General features: G+C 36.9%; 1 protein-coding gene and 1 non-coding gene across 2 annotated transcripts; one reads left to right on the top strand and one right to left on the bottom strand.

The window, feature by feature from the left end:
- Positions 1 to 794: 794 nt before the first annotated feature.
- On the bottom strand, positions 795 to 1,854 carry LOC109237334. Its single transcript, XM_019403630.1, has 2 exons — positions 1,435 to 1,854; positions 795 to 1,346 (listed from the first exon to the last, which is right to left on the bottom strand). Exons 1-2 carry the CDS (start codon positions 1,852 to 1,854, stop codon positions 795 to 797), a joined length of 972 nt encoding a protein of 323 aa, XP_019259175.1.
- Positions 1,855 to 4,630: 2,776 nt separating this feature from the next.
- TRNAP-UGG lies at positions 4,631 to 4,702 on the top strand. Its single transcript has one exon. It is a non-coding gene; the product is annotated as a tRNA-Pro (tRNA).
- Positions 4,703 to 19,498: the final 14,796 nt, after the last annotated feature.

A 19,498-nucleotide genomic window follows, 5' to 3' on the forward strand; every position in this document is an offset into this window, starting at 1 on the left:
ATGCTAACAACCTGTGCTATCCCTGCTTACTATATATCCTTCTCACATTATTTGACCCTAGTAAGTATCAAGTCGACCTCTCGTCTCTACTTCTTCGAGATTAGACGGGATACTTACTGGGTACATATTGTTTATGTACTCATACTACACTTCTGTACTTAATTGTACAGGATCTGAGGCGGATGTATCTGGCTATCAGTCTGGTGCGCATCCCTGAGCGGACTCGAGACTTCTACGGTGAGCTGCTTCCCTTCCATGTTGTTCAGCAACCCGGAGAAGTCTTTCTTATGTATATTTGGTTGTCTATTCTGTTTCAGACAGTAGGATAGTGTGATCCTTTTGTATATTCTACTAGTTGCCCACAGCTTGTGACACCAGATCTTGGCACACACATTAGTAGACTGTATTATTTTGGGGTTGTATGATTATCATGACTTTATTAATCGTTTCTGATTTTATTTCAACTATTTCAGGGTAAGTAAATGAAAGTTTATTTAGTATTTTCCGCGTTGGCTTGCCCGGCAATGGTATTGGGCGCCATCATCACCTATTATGGAAATGGGTCGTGACAATAACCCTCCCAGGAACAAAAGCAGCCTGGCTACTATCAACTAGGTAATCCATGACATTCTGCATCCTCCTTGTAATAACCTTGGAAATCGGTTTGTACAATATAGTGCAACAAGATATGGTCCTAAACTCCTTAATATTATAGGGTGATTGTACCTTAGGAATCAATGTAACGGTGGTGCAGTTGATAGTCTTATACATCTATTTGGTTTGAAAGAACTGGATCACAGCATCTGAAACATTCTCACCAATAATAGGCTATGCTTCTTGAAGAAGTAGGCATTAAAACCATTACATCCTGGGGACTTTAGATCGGATATATCTTTCAAAGCAAAGTAGACTTCTTCTCTTGTGACTGGAGCTATAAGAGACAGTTGTTGTTCTCTTTTCAGAATGGAGTTATCAACTATCACACTAGGTGTAATTGCAAGTAGTCGTGTAGCACAAGTGCCTAGAAGTCCCTTGTAAAATCCAATGACCTCTTCTTCAATTGCCCTGTCAGTGTGTACTACATCTCCACTAGTAGTGGTCAGCCTATTAATGTGATTCTGGGCAATCCTATTCTTGAGGTAAGCATGGAAAAAAGCTAAGTTGGTGTCTCCTAGCCTCAGCCATTGAACTCTAGATTGTTGCTTTAGGATACTTTCCTCTACTAGGATCCATTTCTCTAAGTTGAGTTTAAGCTCTTTCTCTATATCATATAAATTTGGATCATTGTAGCAGGTTCTTAGCATCTCTTGAATATCATATTGATCTTGCCTGATATTTTGTATCCTCTGCTCAAATTTACAGAACCCGTGTTCGTTTAAAGCTTTTATCCCTTCCTTCATTAGTTTGAGCTTATGCTAGACTTTTTCCATATACTTCTTGCACAATACAATTCCACACAGTAGCGACAATATTAAAAAACTCTGTATGAGTAGCCAAGTGATTCGGGAACCTAAAGGGTCTTGCCACCTTTCTTGGGTTCCTGCTGAATGTAATGCAAATCATGAAATGATCAGAAAAATAAGGGTCTTTAGCTTCAACCGCAAGTTGGGGACATAGAGACATCCAAGAAGGATTGACCAGAGCTTTATCAATTTTGCTGTAAATGTTTGAGTAAGTCCAGGTATAGAACCTTCCCACTATTTTCATCACTGTTAGGCCAGTTGACCCCAAGAATTTCTCAAAATCTTTCACCTCTATATCTTGTATTGCACTTCCTCCCATTCTGTCATTAGGTTGGAGTACTACATTGAAATCTCCCATAATGAGCCACGGGCTTTGAATATTGGGCTCCATTCATGCAGATCATGCTATAGGTGCTTCCTATCAACTATTGTATGAAGTCCATATACTACAGTGAATTCAAACTTAATAGTACATTCTGCACTTGTGATAGCACAGTGAATGAATTGAGAGCTTGTATAAAGCATTGTAACATCAACATGCCTGTGATCCCATACTAGCCAGATCCTTCCTCGACCATTAGTATCATAGTTATCATGCCGGCTCCAGGTAGGAAAAACTTTCTTTATAATCCTTGAGGCATTGTGTTTAATGACTCTATGTTATGTAATGGCTAATACTACTATTTTCTCTTCATTTACTATCTTCTTCATCTCCTTGTGCTTAAAAAGCTTATTGACACCCCTAACCTTCTAAGTAGAAATAATCATTGATGATTCTTGTGGGGTCTAGGAGGCTTTCCTCCTTGGCTAGAGCTGCATCTTGTGTCCACCTTTCCTAAAGTTACTTGCAACACCTGCTGAAATGAGGTTCCTCTCATAGGGGTGACACCATTCTCAACATCCACCAGGTATTGACTACTTTTATCGACTACCTGAGGCATTGCAACTGTTTTCCCTTTTACTTTTGTCCATCCCTCTTTTCTATTTTCAGGATCACCCTCCACCTCCTCTAATGGCACATCAGGTATTGGTGGTAGTTGGGCATCTTTTATTTTTCAAACTTTCTTAGTCCTCCTTGTCTCAATCTTGGCTTGCTTAGGCTGGTTCTTTACTTGCTCGGCCTTACAGATATGTCCAAGTTGGCAGCATACTGGATAGTACTGAGGCCACCATTCATATCTAAACATTTTGTCATAGGGCTTGCTAGATGAATCCAACGCTTTGACAATTTCAAGCAGTAGGATAATTATGTCCATTTCAATAAGTACTCGAGCACAAGAAATACTCTCTTTACGAGAGGTGCATTCAGCACATAAAGGAGTGCCTAATACACTAGCTAGCCTGCTTAGAGAATTGGGGCTCCAGCAACTCAGGGGTAAGTTAGAAAATGTTACCCATAGGGAAATTATTTTGAGTATCTCCTCAGTGAAATTGAAATTGGAATTCCAGGGTTTGACAATCACAGGATTACTATTCAGCATATGAGGTCCGAACATCAAGACATCATCCCTATCACCATGGCTATAGAATCGTATCACAAAATAACCATCGTTATGGTAGTATATGTGAGGCTTATGCTAAAACGTCCACTGGCTCCTTAGGAATTTGGTGATTGCCCCAATAGTTGGAGAATCCCTAACCATATAGAGTATTAGTGTATATTCTTCAAGTTTTAGATTCCTTTTCGATATCAGCTTTATCAAATTGAACCATTTTAACACCATTTTTTATTATCGGAGCAATAAATTGCAGATTGATACCTTTTGAAGCTAGCCGATTCCCTGTGAATATATTCGCCCATGTCTTTTTCTCTTCCATAGGTGGTGGTGGCTACATTGTAAGCTAAGATTTCTGTGGCTAACATCCAAAATCGGCGGAGAATTGAGTTTCCCAGCGGGTAGGGCTGTTTGCACCTTAGCCACTCCTCTTTGATTCACCACACTTGGGTTTTCCCTAGAAGTCCCAACATTAGGCGAAGTAAGCATCACACCTAGTCGCTTCATTTCTGCCTGAGCTTTGAGTATACTCGATCGTTCCAATTGAGCAGTGACCACATGCATAGCAGTAACAGTGACAATCTCATTTGCAAAATCAACTAGCCTTCATGTCCCTTGGCCAATTGAACCAGAGCTTGTGCCGTGTTATGTATCTTCTGTGGCCGGCCTTTCGCCATGCCGGCGTCAGTGGCATACGCTGGTTGCACCACTAACGTGCGCCTATATAGAGAAAGGGTACTATGTTATCGTGCGCCGAGAGAATTAAACTTTATTCAACTTTAAAATTAAAACATACTAATTACTCTTTACGGCTAGAAAAAATGACAATGTTTGAAATATGAGGATTAAAATATTTAATATTAATTTGAAACTGGAACTCAATTCCATGACATCTTTTAAGATATATTGTTAAACTTCAAAAATTACTATAAACCATAATTTATATTCATACTATATTAAGAGATATTTAAAAATTGTAAGTAAAGAAATAATTCTGACATCCAAATAACGAGTGTGTAAAATAAGCAGTGATAGAGAGTAGCTATTGTTGACTTATTCAATTAAGGGAAGCAGGCTACTTAATTTCCTTATTGGATTCAGGAATGCCTAATAATTTTCTTTAGCGTATAATCTTCGATGTCTGCTGACAACAACATTCTATATTAGTATATCTGATGATTGGAACCAGGGTTGGATTTTCATAGTGAACAGTTTTTTGCTTATTTTTCGTTTCTTTAAATATATTGGCCTGGGAAAAAAATCTGCTTGCACTAATCAAATTTTAGAACTTTATATAAAGGCAGAAATTATTCTAATGGGATTTCTGCATGTGTACCGCTATGAATTAGAGTACCTTTCATCGTTGTGCATGATAAAAATCCATGTTAAAATGCCAAAAGAAGATACGAAGGCTTCAGCTTAGAGTTGTTTTCTTAGGACGAGTCATTCTTTTGTTCCATTTCTCCCAATCTATCCCAATGCTATAGGTCATACTACTATATATTTAGCTTAATGGTAACGTTGGAATTCCATTAGGTCCAATGACGTCTAAATTTAAATGATCCAATGTAAGAATTTGGCGAACTTCTAACTTCAAGGTGAGGTGCGATCCAAAAAATTTCGATAAACTAAAGTACTTAATTGAAGCAACGCAGAACATCAAACATATGAGGGCATTTGGTCTAGTGGTATGATTCTCGCTTTGGGTGCGAGAGGTCCCGAGTTCGATTCTCGGAATGCCCCAATTATTTTCGTTTTGGAAATTTATAAACAGAAGCCTACGATATTTTTGAAATAAAGTATAAGCATCAGCTACTCATTTGGATGATAACGTGTTAACTAAAGTGACATGCAGAAGTGTACGTCGTGCTTCCGTCGGATATTTGTATTTCACAATTTTGGAAAGTATTAGCTTTTCTCGGTTTCTAAATGGGATTAACTTTGTATATATGTTTATAAAGTAAATTTCATAAATGGTCGTATAAGGCCTTTTTTAAACCAAAGTCTTATAATTATATTTTCTTACATAAAAATCATAAAATTGTTACTAACTCACACAAAAACTTTTGTGACCAGAAAATACAATTTTCTCATAGTATTTTCTTATTCCAGGTTTTATTTCAATTAATATTAAAAATGAATTATTTCCCTATTAAAAAAATACTTAGTTTGGTATGCACGTGATTCTGACAAAAAAAGAGGGAATAATCAGAGAACACTTGAAACAAAAATGCTATCAATTTGGATAAAAATCTTGAGAAGGAAAATAAAAGTTAAAAATATCGTATTTTGGAAGATCCATTTTAATATTATTTAAATTTATATATATATATATATATATATATATATATATATTCGGTTGGGTGGGTTGGGTTTGACGGGGTCATTCCTATTTTACATGAAATAAATAATTAGACTCAAAATAAAAAATAAAAATTGTGAAATAAGAAAATACTACTAAAAAGTTGTATTTTTTGGTTACTATGATTTTTGTGTGAGTTAATAAAAGTTTTTATGATTTTTGTGTTAGAAAATATAGTTATATGTAGGGGTGTACATGAGGCGGTTTGGTTTGGTTTTTTATTAAACCAAAATCAAACCAACTATGTCGGTTTACTAAATTCATAATGAAATCAACCCAACACAAACTCGGTTTTTTCAGTTTCTGTTTTAGTCGGTTTTCTCGGTTTCCTCGGTTTTTCGGTTTATTTTCGGTTTTTCTTTTAAGTTATATATTATGCTTGAAAAAGAGATCAAATGGTCACCATTATCTGCATCATTACTATTTTTCTAAATAATCTATGAGTAATACCAATTGTTCCTATGAATCATAATTGTAAAACCTTTCGTAATAGAAAATGACAACAAATATGTGACAAAGCAAAGCACTATAAAGTGTAAACTTGATAAACCTCAACACTAAAATAATCACCAATTATGTGAGCAAGATGACAACCAACTGCACCAATTATGTATTGAAAGGAGAAAATCCAATGCTGTCATCCGTAATGATCCGAGGATTAACTGAATATGCAATCTAGTGCATAAGCACAGAGAACTTGGNTCAACAAAGAAATGCCTATATCACTTCCAAGACTGAACAAAACTAATATTTCGCTTTGCAAACACACAGGGCAATTTCTAGGCATCAAATGCAATGCACAGAATAACACCCAAACCTCACACACACATGGCACATAACTCACTCAGGATTGGATTCATCAAGACACTCTAGTCAAAGCAGTTAAGCAAAGTTAAAATCATACAATTTAAGGTACTTATACAAGAGTCAAAAACTGAGCTTGAGCGCAGCCGCGCACTTGACGCACACTTTTCACCCTGTTGTGTTTGAAATTTGGAAAAACGGAAAAAAATTAAGTTGTATCCCTTTGAGTTAGCTTTCCAACCATAAATTATGGAGCTTAAATGGAGTTCTGAGAAAAAAGTTATTTGCATTTTACTAGATAGTGCGCAATATGCCTACTCCATTCTTCGTTTGTTCTTAAATATCATTCGTTGATCCCCGAACACGATCCTCGCTTAATTCCTTGGGCTTTTACTCAGACTTCAAAGCTCCAAATCAATTGAATATATTTCATAACCTCTACATAGCTCGGAATCACTCCTGCAAAATATAAAACACACAACTAGTGCAATACACTAGCAATTAAAGCTCAAACTTAATAAAAGTGCACTAATTTGAGTGTAATAAGCGATTAAAATACGTAAGTATAGCCTATCATCACTTATCTCCAACTCACGTTGATGCACTATGTCACCAACCGTTGATGCACTATGTCACCAACCGTTGATGCACTTTTTCACTAACACCTAATTTTGTTCAAACACATAATCAAATTCTAACTTTTTATAAACCCCTCTCCAAGTTTTAGAGAAGAGTTTCTTCCTTTTGTGCTATATTTATTTGTACCTCTTTAAACTTGTTTTTTTCTTGAATCTGTCATGAAACTTTTCATCGAATAACCTAATTTTGTCAACAACTATCTATGATTTTGCCAATATATTTTTTTGGCCAGACGCGCGACATCCATTGGCTAGCGCCGCCCGCCAGCAGCGGAAGCTACTTGATTTTCTTCCAAGATCGTAGAAGCTCTGATACCAATATGAAGGAAAAATATTTTTATTATGAATCTCTGAAAGCTCTCTACATTTCTCACAAATCCCCACACAATAAAATAAGCTACTAATACCCCTATTTATAATAGTATGAAACCTATTTTAACTAGAAACAGGAAAGCCTATTCCTATATTTATTCTAACTGCAAATCCTATTTAGACATGAATTAAATAAACCAAATCCTAAATAACTAAGGTTTTCTACTACAACTTTGAATTAGTTTTCCAACATTGTAGATATTTATCAAATGAATTGGAACAAAGTGGCCTCGATCTTGGGTTTAATTATTAGGGTTATGGAAGCTTCCAGTGCTAGTTGTTCATCAGTATACTTGGATATACTTATATATTTAATAAAAAGTTACATCTCAAAGTCGTTCACTCCATACGTTCACGGGTTGGTAGGTTAGACCAATAGACGAAAGAGAACAGTCGAAACAACAGACATAGTTCACGAGTTACATACCAGTTACAATATATGTTTTAGGGGTGTCTTTGTATGAATAATAAGTATAAGAGTTATAAGTCAAATATTACACTAGTTGGTTAGTCAGTTAAAGAGGTCGTTAGGGTTGTTAGAAAGTAGTTAACGGGCCCACTAGATATAAGCAATTTGGGAAAATATTGTAAGCATTCATTCAAATATTATAGAAGTAATCACTCTCTCTCTCTCTCTCTATTTCTCTCTAAACCTCGATTAACTCTCGTTGCTCTTCTATTCATAAGCTATTCTACAAATCTTAGCTTCTTAGGTCATGTAATTCAGTATTCTTTGTTGAGTATGTTACATTGGTATCAGAGCAGCCTGTCCTTGGATAGAAATCATGCTAGAGACGACGAGGAACGGTGAAATTCGATGAGAAATGGATGAAATTAGGGAGCATGTTCATGTACAGAATGAGCGACATAAAGATGCTTTGGACAAAATTCACCAGCTGTTGGCATCCATGACTACAACTAATCAAGATCAATCGTCACCAACGATGCCGGCGATGGGAACTACAACTGAAAATGGCGAGTCACACGAAGGTAATAATCAAAACTCTAGAGTTGATTTTCCAAAGTTCAACGATGAGTATTTAAGGGGATGAATTTACAGAAGTGAGAATTTTTTTTATTATGATGGAACTTTGGAAAAGAAGAAGGTTAAAATTGCTGCAGTTAATATGGAGGGTAAAGCATTACAGTGGCATATGACTTTGGTAAAATCTCGGATGGGTAGGGAATTACCTAATTGGAGTGATTATGTGAGGGCTTTACATTTTCAGTTTGGGAATACAATACAGGAAGACCCCATGCATGAATTAATTGAGTTAAAACAGACTGGAAGCATAAAAGAATTCCTTGATCAATTCGATGGGCTGCTTAATGAAGTAGAATTGTCAGAGAAATACTCAATTAGTTATTTTTTGAAGGGAATGAAACCCGAGATTGAAGTCTAAGTGAGAATGTTGGGACCAAGAACTCTAAAGAAGGCATACAGTTTATCCAAGTTGGCTGAACACTCTCTAAAATTACAAAAGGAACAAAGTCAAATGTTGTTGAGGAGCTCCAGGGATCTTCTACCTGCCCCTACCTATACGAGGAGCTCCAGGGATCTTCTACCTTCCCCTACCTATGCGTGGCATTCCAATTCAAGAGGGTACTTGCAGAACCAAGAAACTAACCGGAACAAACTCACTGAAAGTGCCAGGTTACCTAGCTCTAGTGGGAAACTTGTGATATGGACAGCCAAAAAATTTTCTGCAGCTGAGATGGAAGAAAAGAGGGCTAGCTGTCTGTGCTTCTAGTGTGATGAAAAGTTCACTCCTAGGCACAACTGCAAGTAAAGGAAACAACTCTATTTCCGGGAAGTGGAGGAAGAGTGGGAGTTGAATGATGGTTTGTGTGAAGAAGGAGCCATCAATGAGTCTGCTTTGAGCCCTCAAATGTCAGTCCATGCTCTAGATGGGACAATAGATTACAGGACTATAAGGGTAAAAGGTGGAATCAAAGGGAAGATGGTACATGTGTTGATAGATTCAGGGTCTACTCACAGCTTCATGGACCTGGAAACTGCTAAGAAACTTGGTTGCAAATCGGAAAGGATTCCTCATTTCTCTATAGTAGTTGTTAATAGCAACAGAGTGCACAACTCCTTTATGAGCATAGGAGTAACATGGAAGATGCACGGAGTAGAGTTCCGAGCAGACATGCTAGTAATGCCTTTAGGTGGTGCAGATGTTGTTCTTGGCATACAATTGCTCATAACACTAGGGATTATCAAATGGAATTAGTCAATTAAAGATGGAATTTCATATCGGAGGGAAGAAGGTTTCTTTAAGAGGAAGCACACCAAAGGAACCTCAGCTACTAGATAACCAGAAGATGCAGAGGGTTCTTGCTAAATCTGCTGAACTCAGCATGATGTTCACAGCTTTTTTACAACCTACTGAACAACATATCATTAGTGTGCACTCTCAACAACTAGAGGCCCCTAGCGATCTGCAGACACTACTGCATGATTATTCCTCCCTTTTCAAAGTACCAACTGCCTTTCTTCTCCAGAGAACTCATGATCATAAGATAGTACTTAAGGAAGGAACATCACCAATCAATGTTAGGCCATATAGATATCCTTGCAGCCAGAAGGATGAGATAGAGAAGATGACTCAAGAGATGCTAGAATCTAGGGTAATCAGACCCAGTGTAAGCCCATACTCATCTCCTATTGTCATGGTTAAGAAGAAAGATGGATCATGGAGGCTCAGTATCGATTATAGGCAGCTAAATGGATGCATAGTCAAGGACAAATTCCGTATACCAATTATAGAAGAGCTGTTAGATGAATTGGGAGGGTCCAAATATTTCTCCAAGTTGGACCTTAGATCTGGTTATCATTAGATCTGGATGGCTGATAAGGATATAGATAAGACAACTTTCAGATCTAATAATGGCCACTACGAGTTTGTAGTTATGCCATTTGGATCTCCCTCAACCTTCCAGAGCTTAATGAATCAAATATTCCAGCCCTATCTAAGAAATTTTATACTAGTGTTTTTTGATGACATACTCATCTATAGCACTACTTGGCCAGACCATTTTTATGGCACTTACAACAAGCTTTTCAGATTCTAAAGGAGAATACCTTATTTTTAAAGCTCAGCAAATGCTCTTTTGGGAGGACAGAAGTAGATGTCGTGGGCCACATTATTACTCAAGAAGGAGTGACTGCAAATCCCAGCAAAATTTAAGTGATGAAGGACTAGCCAATGCCTAAGACAATCAAAGAACTCAGAGGGTTCCTAGGATTAACGGATTATTATCGGAGGTTTGTCAACGTATATGGGATCATGGCTAGAGCACTAACTGATCTGTTAAAAAGGACAAGTTTGAATGGCCAACAGAAGCCATTGTGGCATTCGAACAGCTTAAGGAAGCTATGACCACTACTCATGTATTGGCTTTGCCAAACTTTACCTTGGAGTTTGTGATTGAAACAGATGATTGTGGGCTGGGTATAGGGGTAGTAATGATGCAGGCTGAGCATCCCCTTACTTATATGAGCAAAGCACTAGGCTCCAAATACCTCACATTATCAGTTTATGAGAAGGAGATGTTAGCAATAGTTACAGCTATTGACAAGTGGAGGCCTTATTTGATTGGGAGACATTTCACCATTAAAATTGATTGCTAGCCACTTAAATATCTGTTGGAGCAAAGAGTATCAACATCTAGTCAACATAAATGGGTTGCTAAGCTGATGGGATATGATTACACTAGACTCTATAAGAAAGGAAAGAAAAATCTTGTAGCAGATGCATTGTCTAGGTACCCAATAGAAGAAGCTCAACTCTTAACAATATCAACTATTACTTCAGATTTCACCTCAAGGATCAGAAGTTCGTATGCTGGAGATGCGCACCTACAACAACTGATAGCTCAACTCAAGGATAATCTCATCTTCTCTCCATTATATATGATACAGGATGAGCTTTTCTACAGGAATGGCAAAATTGTTGTTGGCAATGACAAGGCTCTCAAGGAGGATATTCTGCATTCCTTTTATGATAGTGATGTGGGAGGGAATTCTGGTATGGCTGCTACTTTATATAGATTGAGCAAAGTTTACTACTGGAGGAAAATGAGAATTGATGTACCAGCATATCCGACAATGTCAAGTCTGTCAGAAGTGCAAAGGGGAAAATTTTAGCTATCCGAGACTCTTACAACCCCTTCCTATACCTCAAAAGGTTTGGCAAGATATCAGTTTGGATTTCATTGAAGGACCCCTAAATCCCACAATAAGTCTGTCGTATTGATAGTGGTGGATTGATTGAGTAAGTATGCGCACTTTTTCAGCTTGGTAGATCCCTATACGGCAGCCACAGTAGCTCAACTTTTCTTGGATCATATATACAAGTTATATGGCTTACCACAAACTATAGACAGTGACAGAGAAGTGGTTTTCATGAGTAAGTTCTGGCAAGCTCTATTTGAGGTTCAAGGAGCTCAGTTGCACTACTCCTCTACATACCATACTCAATCAGATGGGCAGACTGATATTGTTAACAAGTGTTTGGAAGGGTACCTCAAGTGCATGTGCAGCGATAGGCCTAAGGAATGGGCAAAGTGGGTTCCCCTTGCAGATGTGGTACAATACCACTTACCATTCTGCTATTAAAATGACTCCATATGAGGTACTATATGGTCAGAACCCACCACTACACCTGTCGTATGTGACTCACAGCTCATTGGTGGAGCATGTTTATAGGAGCCTACAGGCAAGAGAAAACACTATACGACTCTTGAAGCACCATCTACATTTAGCCCAAGCAAGAATGAAAGCTCAAGCTGATAAGAAGAGATCCCATGGATCCTTTGAAGAAGGAGATATGATATATGTGAACCTACAACCTTACGGGAAAATATCATTAAAAGGGCACTCCTATCACAAGCTAAATGCCAAGTACTTTAGTCTCTTTAAACTCTTAAGGAAGATAGGCACAGTTGCTTACCAGTCGGACCTCCCTTCTCATGCTAAGATACACAACACCTTCCATGCCTCGTTACTAAAGAAGCATTTGGGGGACAACCTGCTGCAGTTCCCCTCTTTCCTATCTAATTATCTCCACATGATTACATTCTTCTGGAACTAGAAAGAGTACTAGACACCACGGAAGTGACAAAGGACACCAATATTAATTTTCAGGTCTTGGTTAAATAGTTCAGCTGCCCATTAGAAGACATCACTTGGATGGATGTGCACTCTCTCAAGCAACAGTTTCCTCAGTTTGTCCGTGAGGAATGGGACTCTTAAGAGGGGAAGATTTGGTACATACCAGTTACAATATATTCTGTTAGGGTTGTCTTTGTATGAATAATAAGTACAGGGGTTATAAGTCAATTACTACGCTAGTTAGTTAGTCGGTTAAAGAGATCGTTAGGATCGTTAGAAAGCAGTTAACGGACCCACTTAAGCAATTGGGGAGAACATTGTAAGCATTCATTAAGATATTATACAAGTGATTACTCTCTCTTTCTCTCTAAACCTCGATTAACTCTCATTGCTCTACTATTCAGAAGCTATTTTGCAAATCTTAGCTTCTTAGGTCGTGCAATTCAGTATTCTTTGTTGAGTACGTTACATCACGTTTTTCATTTATAATGATATTCCTCTTCGTCTTAACTAATTTATTTAAAATAATTTGAACTTATGCATAACTTAAGAAATAAATGAAAACTTTTGAAATTTACTGTTTAAAATTTGTCATCACATTTAGTTAGTTTTGTTATAAAACTTTCAAAAATTTACCCTTAAATATACCACAACATTTGTGTTGTTAAAAAATATTTTCATTTAAAGTAAAATTAAAAGTGTAAAGTTAATTGTTTACAAATTTAAAATCAGTTCAGAAGAAAAAGGTGTCAATATTTACACAATTAAAAAGAAAATTATATCACATAAACTAGAAAGAAGATTGTATACCTGTGTTATTGATCTGGTCAGAATTGGCTTTTCAATGTGTTAGTTGGGGCCACTACATAATGCAACCTATAATATTAGTAATAGGAGCAAAAACTAAAAATGCATGAGTATTGCCTCAAGCAAATAAATAACAAAAAATTAATCGTTAGGTTTAGTGTTAAGAATAAAGAATATACTCGTAGATCACTCAGCTTGACTCATCTCAAAACTTGATCGAACTTTGATCCAAAAAAAAGGGGTGCGAGTGAAAGGTAATCATCAAGCCAAAAATGTTATAGTCCTCAAGTCATGATCATTAATGCTCTTAAAAAGATAGGTGAAAGCAAATGGAAGACATGAAAACATAAGAGCTCAAAGTGAAGTGTATAAGTCAATTAATACTTGTGCGTGCAACGTCTGTGAATGCAATAATAGTCATTTGGGCCGTCTCCTACGGCTGGATATGGGCATGTACAGTTACCCATTTTCAGAGATAAAAATTGTACCGATACACCTCAAGGCTATAGTGGGATAAATAGAATCTATCAACCCTTGGTCACAGGTCTGAGATTCGGAGCTCTGAGAATGAAAAAATTCTGGTAGAGAGCGCTTGCTACTTCAATGCTAGAAAATCTGTATTACTGTAATATATACTAAAAGTTTAAAACATTAAACTTTCTGAAATAGAAATAGAAAGAGAAACAAAAACAGAAAGTTAGTAGAAACAGTATGTCAAAATAATATCCAAAAATAATTTCGGAATAAATCGAGCCCACTGAATACATAGTGTGTCCTTAAAGATTATTCCCCTGAAGTACCCGATGTGCTCGAATATATCCTCCCATAATAGAACGATTTAACTCACTGGAGTGTTGGTATCAAAAACGCCGATGAACAGCGAACCAGTCGAAGGCTGTAAAACACACTGGAAATTTGTGCAAAAGAAGAACAAGAAGATCAGAAAATTTCGTAAGGAAAGATTCTAGGATTCAAAGCATATTTATAGACTTTCTGGCACTGTTTGTGAAAAGGTTTTCAACCTTTCAGAAACAGTCATGGCTGTTGGGAATATTTCTGTTTGAAATATTGCGGGAAATTTAACTAATTAATTAAATAATTGAAAGAAATTTTTTCCAAAAGATTAATCAATCAATCGATCTTTGACCAAACCCAAATCCAAATTTGAAGCCGAAGCCGAGCCGAGCGAGCGAGCGACGACGACGGCACGAGGCTTGCCTTTTTCTTAACTCTTTAAGAGCTAGAAGAAGAGAAATTATATATATACCCATCAAAAGCCTTTTCTTCCTCCAATATGGGACAATGCCCCTTTGCCAAGGAGAGAAACTCAAATATTTTATTTTTCCTCCATTTTCCATTCACCCTCTTTTAAGCTAAACCAGGCTTAAAAAGCCCACAATCCCCCAAATGAATGGGGAATGTCTATAAAACAAAGGAATGCATAGACGCGTGTGTATTTTACATGCAAGAAATAATTGCATCTGGATAAGTAGGTTTCCCTTTAAATATTCCGTAGTGAACTTATATCTGATATACTCGGTCAATCGGTAGATTTGATATCTTTGAACCGTCGAGCTTTGTTGTATACCTAGACAACATAAGTCACATAATCAACCCTTAACCGTCTAAGGTTCTGACGGTTGTTTCGTTTCAGCCATGAACACCGCATGGTTTCATGAGTGCTTAGAGAATGGGCATTTACTTTCATTCCCCTTGAAGCAGCTTACACTTCACACTCACATAGGTGATTTCTAAACGTGTAATCCTATAGAAACACTATCCGGTCATATCCTGCTAGACTTAGCAAATCATTAAAAAACTTTAAGCTTTATAGACTCTTCAAAAAGCCTTAATGCTTTACCTCGATTTATGAACATTGTCTTCATCACGAGGGTTGAGTTATTTGACAATGTTGAACCGTCATTCATAACCTTGTTTGATTTCTTTGAACCTAGCGCTTGGGATCTCCAGTCTGCTAGGTAGAGTTACTGCCAAGATAACTTGTCCTAAAACTTAACCCCATTCCCTTTGATGATCTTTCAACTGCCTCTCTAGATAGACCTTTTGTAAGTGGATCCGACTATCTCTTAACTTTACGTAGTCAATCATGATAACATCACTAGAGAGTAGTTGTCTAACGGTATTGTGTCTCTGTCGTATATGACGAGATTTTCCGTTATACATAACGTTCCCTACACTGCCTATTGCCGCTAGACTATCACAATGTATACAAATGGGTGCCAAAGGTTTGGGCCAAAATGAAATATCTTCCGAGAAATTCCGAAGCCATTCAGCTTCTTCACCGGCCATATCTAAAGCAATGAATTCAGATTCTATTGTAGAACGGGCTATGCACGTTTGTTTGGATGATTTCCAAGGCACTGCTCCACTCCCAATTGTTAAAATATATAAACTCACGGATTTAACTTCAGATGATCCGGTGATCCAATTTGCATCACTATATCCCTTAATCACTGAGGGATATTTGTTATAATGCAAAACATAATTTTGGGTATGTTTTAGATACCCCAAAACTCGTTTCATTGCAATCCAATGTATTTTATTTGGATTACTTGTAAACCGACTCAGTTTGCTAATAGCACATGCTATATCTGGTCCCGTACAATTCATGATATACATCAAACTTCCCAATACTCTTGCATAGTCCAGGACTGAGTCACTTTCACCCTCATTCTTTTGAAGTGCATAACTCACGTCAATAGAGTCTTGGCAATCTTGAAATCCAAATACTTGAACTTGCCAAGTACTTTTTCAATGTAGTGAGAATGTGATAATGCTAGACCTTGTGGAGTCTTATGAATTCTGATTTCTAAGATCACGTCAGCAGCTCCTAAATCTTTCATGTCGAATTTGCTGGCCAACATGCGCTTAGTAGCATTTATATCTGCCATATTTTTTCTCATTATCAGCATATCATCAACATACAAACAAACAATGACTTCATGACCTGGAGTATTTTTAATGTAAACACATTTATCACACTCGTTGATTTTAAACCCACTTGCCAACATTGTTTGATCAAATTTGGAATGTCATTCTTTGGGTGCTTGTTTAAGCCTATAAAGTGACTTAACTAGTTTGCACACTTTCTTTTCTTTACTCGGAACCACAAAACCCTCAGGTTGTTTCACGAAAATCTCTTCCTCCAATTCTACATTTAAGAAATCTGTTTTAACATCCATTTGATGAATTTCAAGACCATACACAACCTCCAGTACCACTAACACCCTAATAGATATTATTCTCGTTATTGGCGAGTAAGTGTCAAAGTAATCAAGACCTTCCTTTTGTCTATAACCTTTGACAACAAGTCTTGCATTATATTGTCAATAGTGCCATCAGCTTTCATTTTCCATTTGAACATCCATTTTGAACCTAAAGGGATATTACCCGGAGTAAGATCAACCAATTCCCATGTATAGTTATCCAAAATTAATTGAATCTCACTATTGACTGCCTCTTTCCAAAATGGTGAATCAGAAAATGACATAGCTGCTTTAAAAGTTTGAGGCTCATTTCAAGCAAGAATCTCACAAAATCTGGTCTAAAGGAAGTAGATGTTCTTTGACGTTTGCTACGCCTTGGATCTTCTACACTTGGAGTATTTTCCTTTGGTTCTTCCCGTGGTCGTTTAGGCCTTTCACTTAACGACTCGCATTCAGTTTTATACGGTTAGATGCTGTTAAAGAATTCAGCATTATCTGATTCAATTACCGTATTAACATGAATTTCGGGATTATCAGATTTATGAACCAAAAACCAACATGTTTTACTGTTTGTAGCATATCCAAGAAAAACGTAATCCACAGTTTTTGGTCTGATTTTTACCCTTTTAGGTAAAGGTATTTGTACCTTTGCTAAACACTCCCACACTTTGAAATATTTCAAGTTGGGTTTCTTCCTTTCCATTTTTCATACAGAATAGATTGCGTTTTGATATGGGGTACTCTGTTGAGTATTTAGTTAGATGTAAAGATATCTTCCCCCAACAAATGGTAATCCGGAACTTATTAAAAAAGAATTCATCATTTCCTTTAATGTCCGGTTTTTTCTTTCCGCAATTGCATTGGATTTAGGTGTGTAGGGTGCAGAAGTTTGATGGATAATTCCATATTCCGAACATATTTCTGCAAGCGGAGATTCATATTTTCCACCCCTATCACTTCTAATCATTTTGATCTTTTTATTCAATTGATTCTCTACTTCATTCTTGTGTTGTTTAAATTCTTCAATTGCTTCATCCTTACTATTAAGCAAATAAATATAACAATATCGAGTGCAGTCATCAATAAAAGTTATAAAATACTTTTTTCCACCTCGAGATGGTGTCGACTTCATATCACAAATGTCAGTATGAATTAATTCTAAAGGATTTGAATTTCTTTCAACAGACTTATAAGGATGTTTTACAAACTTAGATTCAACACATATTTGGCATTTTGATTTATTACACTCGAATTTACGCAATACTTCTAAATTAATTAACTTCCACAAGGTTTTGTAATTGACATGTCCTAAATGAATATGCCATAAATCGTTTGACTCCAATAAATAAGAAGAAGCTGAAATTTTATTCATACTATCAACAACCATTACATTTAGTTTGTAAAGGCCCTCTGTGAGGTAGCCCTTTCCAACATAAATTTCATTCTTGTTTATAAAAACTTTGTCAGAAACAAATACACATTTGAATCCATTCTTAACAAGTAACGAAGTAAAAACTAAATTCTTCCTAATAGCAGGAACATGAAGAACGTTGTTGAGCGTTAACACCTTGCCGGAAGTCATCTTCAAGGAATATCTTCCCATAACCTTCAATCTTGGTTGTTGCAGTATTTCCCATGGAAAGCTCTACTTCGGGACCAGCAATAGAGTAAGTCGCAAATGCTTCTTTGACAACACAAACATGTCGAGTGGCTCCAGAGTCAATCCACCACTCCTTCGGATTTCCAACTAGGTTGCATTCCGAAAACATTGTACATAGATCATCAATGTCATCATTCTTCTCCACTATGTTGGCCTTTCCCTTCTTCTTATCCTTTTTCGGAGACGACAATCAAGGGCTTAGTGACCAGTTTTTCCACAATTGTAGCAACTGCCCTTAAATTTCTTTTCGTTCTGCTCCTTAGTTTGTCCAGAAGACTTCTTCCTCTTCTTATTTTTTGGAGCAGTCTCCACAACGATATTAGCTCCCATGATCGTTGAATTTCCACGTGACTTCTTCCCGGCTGTTTTGTTGTTTTCCTCAATCTTGAGACGAATCACAAGATCTTCCAACTTTATTTCTTTGCGCTTGTGCTTAAGATAGTTCTTGAAATCTCTCCAAGAAGGAGGTAATTTTTCAATCATTGCAGCCACTTGAAATACTTCATTAACGACCATACCTTTAACAATAAGGTCGTGAAAAATAAGTTGAAGCTCCTGAAGGGGTTCCAACAGTTTTGCGGTCTATCATTTTATAGTCTAGAAATATGGCAGCCACAAACTTCTTCAAGCATGCATCTTCAGTCTTGTACTTCAAGTGCGTCCCATAATTCTTTCGAAGTATTCATAGCACTGTAGACATTATACAAGTCATCCTCCAAAGCACTTAGGATATAGCCTTTGCAAAGAAAATCTGCTTGTTTTCACGCCTCAACAATCATAAACTTTTCATTGTCCGGCATGTTGGTGGCAGGCACTGGAGTCTTCATTAGTGAACTTCTGCATACCAAGTGTGTTAAGCCAGAAAAATACCCTTTGTTGCCATCCTTTGAAGTTGACTCCAGAAAATTTTCCCGGTTTCTCGGCCGGTGGAATAACATTTCAGCTTGACGAGGCTATCGTCGTTGCCGCAACAGTCGCAGAAGAATTTTTGTTATCAATTGTCATTTCTCACTGTCAACAACAGAAGAGTTAAATTAATGACAAAAAACAAAACAATAAACAATATTCTAATTAACGATAAACAGTACTTTTAATAAATAAAAACCGAAGTTTTTATATACCGTTTCACAGAAAAGGATGAAGTTTTTATGTTCTTCAAATCGTTTTTGAATTTCTATACTCCGATGAAGTTTTTATATCTTCAAATCAGAATAGAAAAATTCAGAAGGACACATGTTTTAATCTCCACAAACAGAATACAGATTAAAAATGTAATTTCCTTAAGATTGCTAGAAAATTTGTATAATGAACAGCGAACCACTAATCCAGGAAAGGAAATGGACCGAACCGGCTCGCGAGTTATTCCAATTGAATTTTCGTTAATTAATTAAATTAGTTAATTAAATAACTGAAAGGAATTTTGTCCAAAAAGATTAATCAATCAATCTTTGGCCAAAGCCGAAGCCGAGCCGAGTGAGCGACGACGACGACGATGACAGCGCGAGGCTTGCCTTCTTCCTAACTCTTTAAAAGCCGGAAGAAGAGCAATT

Source organism: Nicotiana attenuata, unplaced genomic scaffold (assembly GCF_001879085.1).
Source record: "Nicotiana attenuata strain UT unplaced genomic scaffold, NIATTr2, whole genome shotgun sequence".
NCBI lineage: Eukaryota > Viridiplantae > Streptophyta > Magnoliopsida > Solanales > Solanaceae > Nicotiana > Nicotiana attenuata.

Bases quoted from the DNA above. Each gene is read 5' to 3' on its own strand.
- LOC109237334 (XM_019403630.1), bottom strand. From the start codon at position 1,854: ATGGAGCCCAATATTCAAAGCCCGTGGCTCATTATGGGAGATTTCAAT. The intron at 1,347-1,434 runs GTATATGGAAAA...AAATTTGAGCAG, and splicing joins GGAATTGTATTGTGCAAGAA to AGGATACAAAATATCAGGCA.